The sequence below is a fragment of the Monopterus albus genome, unplaced genomic scaffold (assembly GCF_001952655.1).
Source record: "Monopterus albus unplaced genomic scaffold, M_albus_1.0 scaffold94.1, whole genome shotgun sequence".
Classification (NCBI taxonomy): domain Eukaryota; kingdom Metazoa; phylum Chordata; class Actinopteri; order Synbranchiformes; family Synbranchidae; genus Monopterus; species Monopterus albus.
Window position 1 is genome coordinate 1,552,529 of NW_018127974.1, and position 8,930 is coordinate 1,561,458.

General features: G+C 42.6%; 1 protein-coding gene across 2 annotated transcripts in view; it reads left to right on the forward strand.

Moving 5' to 3' along the window:
- tiam2a (TIAM Rac1 associated GEF 2a) overlaps positions 1-8,930 on the forward strand; it is a 50,419-nt gene that overhangs the window by 25,085 nt on the left and 16,404 nt on the right. For both annotated transcript variants that reach the window (XM_020608567.1, XM_020608568.1), the window contains exon 14: positions 1,943-2,037. In XM_020608567.1, coding sequence (XP_020464223.1) covers positions 1,943-2,037 — 95 coding nt within the window. The remainder of the gene's footprint in view (positions 1-1,942; positions 2,038-8,930) is intronic.

The window sequence follows — 8,930 nt, forward strand, 5'->3', positions numbered from 1 at the left end:
CCCAAGCAAGTCAGCCTTGCTTAGAACCAAAGATGTCGGTAAAATGTCAACAGGGCTAGTTGATGGTTTAACCCTGCCCATTAGCGTAATCACATCCTGAAGTGTAACAAGAGTGAAGGATGACCAGAAACCCACACAAGATACTTCCGTATTAACACTCACCAGGCTAGGATTAATGCTGGCCCTGATATCTCATATTTTATCCATGAAGAAGTTCAAAAACACATTACAGTCCTCTGCCGTATGAACAGGAACTTGGGGAACTAACTGTAACCACAAGACAGCTGTGGCAGTCCTGTTTCAGTTAAGATTAGAACTTCCTTAAAAGAGAGGTATATGTTTCAACACTCTCAAATTTAAAAGCGGAAATAAAAGGTTCCAGATGAAGTTTCACACTTCTGTGTGTGTGTCTCTTAGAGGAGAGATACCACCAGAAGGGGCTTTTGACTGCAGAAGGCTCATTATCACAGTGAACGTATAGTATCTTGTCAGTTTGATTCACTCTCACTGTGGATACTAAGTGTCAGTGAGGGCACCCATCACTGGCCAAGCGCATCTACACACAGCTGGTGGAGAAACTTTGGTTTGTTTGTTCCAGTCTTGCACTTAAGGTAAGGGAGGTTCAACTCAGTCAGTGGTATCAACTTTAAGTTGATTCTCTTTGTAAAAGTCCGTTTATTAATGAAATGTTGTAGGTTTTTTTCTTGTATTTGTCTTGACTGTGTCAGGGAGGATTCAGTACAAGATGATGCACAAAACAGTTGCCTTTTTTCCAGTTTATTACTAATATGTATGTTAACAAATTGTTCAGAAATGGTTGGTGCATAAAGGTGCCTAAAGTGGACAGGACAGTGCTAAGTGGGCAGAAGTGAAGGACACGACTTGCAGACTTGATCACTTGCAGACCTTTGCCCTGTTCAAAAGATTAGTTTCCATTTTATTTTTTACATGTTCAACCCACATTCACAAGCAGTGTAATAACAAGGGGTCTGTTCCAGAGAAGGTGTTAAGTGCTGTCTTAACAGTAGTAATTCATTAATGTTTCCTCCATTACAGCCATAATTGATCACAAAGGGATTAATGACTTGAAGGCCTCATTACAGCAGCTGGTGCCATTTTCCTCTCCATCTCTAGAGGGCGCACAATCCCAGGCAGGTTGATAGGGATGCAGGAAGGCAGCTGGAGACAGTGGGAGAATTAACACATCTGACACAAATTACTATTCTATGATGGAATTTTTAGAAGGAAGCCGTCTGTCATCTGGATCAGCCTGATGCAATCGTACAAGACAAGAGATGGGAATTTAGATGACTAGACAAAGATATCTAGCGCGGCTCTAGCAGTCAGACATGACTGACAATGAATGGAAGCTTATAAAGCAGAAGTTCAGCTCCACAGGGGGTCCAGAGGTTTTCTTTGTGTCCTGCTGTCACATTGGCCTGCCTCCCAGGCTAAGTCTTTTCTTGTGCCAACTGCTAGTGTATGAAACCTTGAATTTAATGAGAAGTAGGTAAAATCAGGAAAATGTTTTCAAAGCACCCAGTTATCTGAAAATATCATGCAATATTATAATATACTCATATGTAAATATACATTTTATAAAGGGGGGTTTCCAGGAAAACCAGTGGTTTTTTTTCCTTGGGGGGGTCCCATTGCTATTTTGAGTTTAGAGACATATTTAAGTTGAGTGCAGCTGGCAGGAGACCCCAGGTAGTTTTAGACTAACAAACTAGCATCGTTTGTCTTTTGTGGTCAGAAGAAGGAAGCGCTGTAGCAAAAGCCACCATGACACCATGATAAAGATGCAGTGATGGGCGATACGAGTATAACACTGTCTCTCTCTCACTCACACACACACACACACACACACACACACACACACACACACACACAGTGATACTAAACCTCATTTTAAAACTGTTCCCATCATCTCTCCCTCCAGATGTGTGCACTGCAGCTAATGCTGGTGAGCCCTTGTGTGTAGGACTGGAGAATGGGCAGTCCCACTGCACACACAGGACTGTTCAGCACAGCAAGGTAGGAGGAGGGTGCAAGAGTGTGTGCTCCAAAAAAGTGTTTCTGTTGTGTCATAGCCATCCACATACAGTATCCCTCTCTGCTTCAGGTTTTGTTTGAGCCATGTATGTGTTTGTTTGCGCCCACTCTGTGTCAGCTGCAGGGCTGTCAGAAACCAGACTGGCATCCGTCCTTAGCGTTACCATAATTAGGATACTCCATCATAGCCACCGGTATAAACACAGCTTATTACTGTCATGCAGACAGGATGCAGACTGAGAGAAGAGGCTGTGTAGTGTCCCACTGCCGACAACACACACCCACACCCACACACATACATTCCTGGGGCAAAGCCATATATCTGTGAAGGAGATGATAGGCTTCTCTCATCCACACCTTCACTCAAACATACATATATATCATAACAGTAAGAGCTTCATGTTTCAGGCAGATTGTTTTTTCTCACCAAGTCCTGTGTTGTCTAGTTACCCTGTCGTTACTACAACTCTGTTCCAAACCAGTTTGCAGGAATAGCTCCTCTATAAATGTGCCAAATTATTGTCCTTCATGATCTATGATAGATTGCATTGCTAAGTCTGTCCTCTTGTCTTTGAGTATCCGGTCAGGTTTTTGATATGTAAACCAACTTTAATGAGCTCATTAAACTGAGTGTGGGCCCGTCCCTCTGGGAATCGCGCCTCAGCACTGTGCTAATGTAATGTATGGTGTTTATTGAGGGCAGTCACTTTATTGAGTGTGTGTGGTCATTACAAAAATCCATGTGTTAACAATGCAGACGTGGCTGGAAGCAGGTGAGCGGATATGTGTATGAACATTCTGTACATGTTCACCTTCTCTTGCATAATTCAGCTAATGTTTGTGAAGCATTGTGAGTGTGTGTTTGGCCCACTTTTACCAACCCTGCCTGATATGTAATATGGGCTAAATGAAAAAGGTTTTGCTCATTTCATCAGTGACTCATCAAGGGTAAATCTAGGCCAAATATCCAGAAACCATCACTAAATGCTGTGACTGCCATGGCTTCACTCTGATGGCCTGTGTCAGAAGATGCCATGCAGCATTTGACCTGAGGTCAGCCAGGAGGTGGATTAGAGAGGACAACTTGCCCTCTTGTCCTCTATCTCTTCTGGCTCTGTTCGTCTCTTTTTGTTTGCCTGGCGACAAGCGTCAGTCCCACTGTGCTGGGATCTGCACTGCACCACCGCTGCTGTTGCTGCTCAGCTCCCCACCATTTGTCTTTTACTGAGTGGAAGATAGGTGTGTGTGTGGGTGAGAGAGTGAGGTTTATGAATGTGTGTGCTTATGTCAGTGCAAACATGCATATTTGAAGCACAAAAGGAAGAAAAGCTCTCTCCTTCCATCAGACAGTGTAAGCCACTGTCAAGGCAATTGGAAAAAAATAACAGGGTGAGCCATGGGAGCTGGTAAATCAGATTTTCGCTGACATGAATAGCAGAATTTAATCACAGCACGACCGTCAGTTTGTTCCCTGGAATGAGGAGAAAGAAATTGAGTTACCGGATGGAAGCTCCACTGTGTATTAGCACATGGGTGCATACATGCATGCACACAGCATCCTGAAAGTCAGTAGAGATGGATGGAAGGAAGGACTAATTTCAAACCTCTTGTCACACCTTGTAATCGGCTGCCCCACTAGACTGACTATCTTTGATTAATTGGTTGCATTCCAATTTGTGCTTATTACACAAGAGAGATTTGTGCGCGTGTGTATTTGAGGTTAAGTGCTTACCAGACACGGTTAAGTGTTGTTTACCATCAGAATACTGACTGTGAATTACTTAATGATTGGCCTATATAGCACCATAGCAATTGGATGAAAGCAGTGCTGTGGTACCATTAGAAGCTTAACCAATTGATTGCTGATTTGGTCCCAAATAAGTCCCACAGGGCACCTTAAATGAAATGGATTTGACATGCATGCATCGGTTAATGAGCCACTATTGTTATACGGATGTGCAGCATTCATTTTGCTCATGCCTCAGATAATCCCTGTGTTAGTTAAGGAACTGAAAGGCTTGATGCAGATTTGTCAACATATTCTCACGTATATAAGTGAACTAACACATCTATACCAAACCACGTGATGCCAGTAGACAGATGGAAGGATATAGGGAGTATTCTGGCACTGTCTGTTTCAGCACATGGCACCAGCCCACTATAGGGAAGTCACACACTAGGATCCATGCACACTCGGATGAACATGCCAGGATGTGCTGAAGGTCCATGTCACTTTCATTTAAAGCTAAAACAAATAGTTGTTTTTGTGGTTTGTTTTTTTGACAAAAATTCCAAATATTTGCACTAAATAACTTTTGGTTTTTAACTGGCTGGATTGTTTTTGACATTTTTTAGATAAGATTCTTATGAAGAGAGCTATGACTGCAGCCATCTTCTCTCTGGCTCGTTTTAAGTAGTGATGATGTTACTAGGCCTCACTGAATTAGTAGAAGGCATATACAGTGCCTTGCGAAAGTATTCGGCCCCCTTGAACTTCGCGACCTTTTGCCACATTTCAGGCTTCAAACATAAAGATATAAAACTGTAATTTTTTGTGAAGAATCAACAACAAGTGGGACACAATCATGAAGTGGAACGAAATTTATTGGATATTTCAAACTTTTTTAACAAATAAAAAACTGAAAAATTGGGCATGCAAAATTATTCAGCCCCCTTAAGTTAATACTTGGTAGCGCCACCTTTTGCTGCGATTACAGCTGTAAGTCACTTGGGGTATGTCTCTATCAGTTTTGCACATCGAGAGACTGAAATTTTTGCCCATGCCTCCTTGCAAAACAGCTCGAGCTCAGTGAGGTTGGATGGAGAGCATTTGTGAACAGCAGTTTTCAGTTCTTTCCACAGATTCTCGAGTGGATTCAGGTCTGGACTTTGACTTGGCCATTCTAACACCTGGATATGTTTATTTGTGAACCATTCCATTGTAGATTTTGCTTTATGTTTTGGATCATTGTCTTGTTGGAAGACAAATCTCCATCCCAGTCTCAGGTCTTTTGCAGACTCCATCAGGTTTCCTTCCAGAATGGTCCTGTATTTGGCTCCATCCATCTTCCCATCAATTTTAACCATCTTCCCTGTCCCTGCTGAAGAAAAGCAGGCCCAAACCAGGATGCTGCCACCACCATGTTTGACAATGGGGATGGTGTGTTCAGGGTGATGAGCTGTGTTGCTTTTACGCCAAACATAACGTTTTGCATTGTTGCCAAAAAGTTCGATTTTGGTTTCATCTGACCAGAGCACCTTCTTCCACATGTTTGGTGCGTCTCCCAGGTGGCTTGTGGCAAACTTTAAACAACACTTTTTATGGATATCTTTAAGAAATGGCTTTCTTCTTGCCACTCTTCCATAAAGGCCAGATTTGTGCAGTATACGACTGATTGTTGTCCTATGGACAGAGTCTCCCACCTCAGCTGTAGATCTCTGCAGTTCATCCAGAGTGATCATGGGCCTCTTGGCTGCATCTCTGATCAGTCTTCTCCTTGTATGAGCTGAAAGTTTAGAGGGACGGCCAGGTCTTGGTAGATTTGCAGTGGTCTGATACTCCTTCCATTTCAATATTATCACTTGCACAGTGCTCCTTGAGATGTTTAAAGCTTGGGAAATCTTTTTGTATCCAAATCCGGCTTTAAACTTCTCCACAACAGTATCTCGGACCTGCCTGGTGTGTTCCTTGTTCTTCATGATGCTCTCTGCGCTTTAAACAGACCTCTGAGACTATCACAGTGCAGGTGCATTTATACGGAGACTTGATTACACACAGGTGGATTCTATTTATCATCATTAGTCATTTAGGTCAACATTGGATCATTCAGAGATCCTCACTGAACTTCTGGAGAGAGTTTGCTGCACTGAAAGTAAAGGGGCTGAATAATTTTGCACGCCCAATTATTCAGTTTTTTATTTGTTAAAAAAGTTTGAAATATCCAATAAATTTCGTTCCACTTCATGATTGTGTCCCACTTGTTGTTGATTCTTCACAAAAAATTACAGTTTTATATCTTTATGTTTGAAGCCTGAAATGTGGCAAAAGGTCGCAAAGTTCAAGGGGGCCGAATACTTTCGCAAGGCACTGTAAAAATTACTGCAGGTAGTGCAATGTAGGCCTAACTTCACAAAGGTTTATTAAAAGTGCAGCATTTGTGCTGTTCTCCTTACCTCTTTCTGGTCTCAATTTTACTTTTGTACTTGTCTCAGTGGGTGAGAGGAGTCTTTCAGGTGTTTGAGCACTTTTTCAAAATGTGTGACTAAGAGAAAGCTGAATAATTCAGTTTAAATTCTTCTCCCTCACCATGGGCCATACACTTCAAAAGATACAGTAGATGCCTACGGATATTAGGCTGTATTGTCTTCTTCAAATATGATCTTGTCTTCCTCTGAGCTACAACCGTCCCCTCCTTATAAACTTTAGAGAATCTCCTTTACCCAACTGGAGTGTGTGTCTGTCTGTGGGATGGGAGCTGGGGGGATAATTTGGGGAGGTGTGTGTGCGTCTTATGACTAAGCCCATCAGCTGCCATCTGGCCATGAGCAGTCTAATAATCTCAGCTTACTGCTGTCAGTGCAGTTAATGCTAACCTGTTCCTGTCATTCCACTCCACTGTAAACAAGTTGAAAAGGCAGAGCTGAAGATAAAAAGTTAAAGGGAAGGACCAACAGGAACCTGGATCCAGGAACCTGCCCCAACAGTGACTGTTGACTCTACTTCACCACCTTAATCGAACTCTTTATATGGGACCAGTCACTGGTCCAAGCCTTGTCCTCGGCTGAGAGGCTGAGGAGACGTACTTGTTCCTGGGCTCAGCGGTGCTCACTTTGGGATGGCTCCTCAAAGACGAGCTTTCCTGCCTGGCTCAGGACATGGATGCCTGCCTGTCTTGCCAGACATATGCCAAAGGGGACAGTCAACTGGTAACTATGGGCTGTGGGAGGTTTTAGCAGAGGTAACAGGTACTATGGGTCCTCACACTTAAGCTGCTCTCACAACCTCCTTTGTGGATTTGTTAAAAATAGCTCAACATTTGTGAGTATGTAATAGTTTTACAATTGTAGCAAGAATTGCAGCTTGAGTTTACTAGTTCATGTGTACCATATATCATTTGCTTAATTTTAACCATGCCAGTAGTGTGGCTCTGGGGTGGGCACCATCTATCAGATGGCTGTTCCAGACTTAAATATCTCAAAAATTGTGATAACGATTACCCCGGTGCCTAGAAGATGGTAACTTTGATCCCCTTAGTTTTCATCTAGAACTACTGTAGTGAGGAATTTAAATGTCAAATGCAAATACCTGCACGATTAACACTGGCATCAGTCTCGTTTGAACCGTGTTTAGTGTTAATCAGCAAATGTTTGTATGCTAACTCAAACAAAAGTTGTAAGTGTGTCTAACAGTACCTGCTAGCATGTTAGCGTGCTGATTTGAGCAGTTAAAGGGACTGTCATTCACACATTCACAGAGCTGCCTGTGTGGCTACTCTGGTTTTCTACTAGTTTGACCCTGCTGGCACTCTACTCAGATCTGCCCGGGTGGGCTTTAATTCATTTCTTCTTTTGTAAGGTTTATAGTCTAGGCAGATGAGAGTAGGTCAAAAGGCCATGATGTTACCTTTTGCTCCGTTTCTCCTGCCTTTATTGCTACCCATGATGTTATCCCTGCACTGTGGACCCTGTTATAGTTAATTGAATTAAATGGACTACAAACCATTACTTATCGGCATCTATACCCTTTTAAATGGTTACGGTATGTGCTTACTTGCTGTTAGTGCCTTGTAATATTTGGGAGCAGTGTGGTGTGGATAGTCCAGGCTGCACAAGCATTGCCATTAGTTATTCCACAGATGTTTATTATCAAGCTACCATATGTTTAACGTTGGCCTTTCATTTAGTTTTAGGCCTTTTGGTGGAGTAAGAATAGCACTTAGTGCTAGCATTACTTTGCCTTTGTACCTGCTGTTATGCATTGGAGTGGATCTGAGTAGCCTGGGGAACGCTGTAGAATGGATGCTTTAATCTGAAGCTAGATTCATTATTCAGACACACTCCTCTACCAAAGTCCTCCAAGACTTAGCGGATTAATATTTGTTTAGGATAAATAATGAAAGGCGTAAATGGGCTTGAGTGGAGCGTGACGGGACTAACCCTCCTTCTCATCGTCTTCTCTCCTCCCCTCTATTCTGTTTATGAGCACACATCCACTTTTATTGTGCATGGCATAGTGTCATGACAAGGCTGTTTCCTGTGTGAAGGATGGGTAAAGCCAGCCCTTGGGAACCACCTGTATTTCTTCGCCTCTTCTTTATGTTTGCCCTCCCCACATTTGTTGTTCTGTTTCTGCTAAGATGAGGCCTCGCTGCTGGTAAAGTGTAAGACATCTTCTTTGATTTGAGCAGCATTTCATCTGCAGAGCTGACTGAGCGCTGTACATAATGGCTCCACTGGAGCGTTAAAGGGAAATGGAGATGGTGTTTATTGTTTAGCTTGAAAGTTCTGTCTGACAGAGCAGCGTTTACACTTGGGAGGGGGGGGAACAAGTATTAGAATACGACTCAAGTGAGACTGAATATTTAGTGGCATGCTTTATGAAGTACACAATGACTAGGTTTGTGCATGTACCCATAACTGCCTTTAGACACAGACAACACACTGTACAACCTATTTAGTTTGAAGCATACTGAGATCCTAACAGAGGCACCCTGGTTGTAAGAGCTTAAGGTATTTGAGTTGTAATGTCCCTGGTTTGTGTGTCATTCCCATTTTTTATCCTCACAGTTTCTGCTGTCTCTATCTAGTAAATGTATAAACCGTCTAAAATACTGCTTATTTACTCCACTTGATCCACTCTATGATCATCATATTTG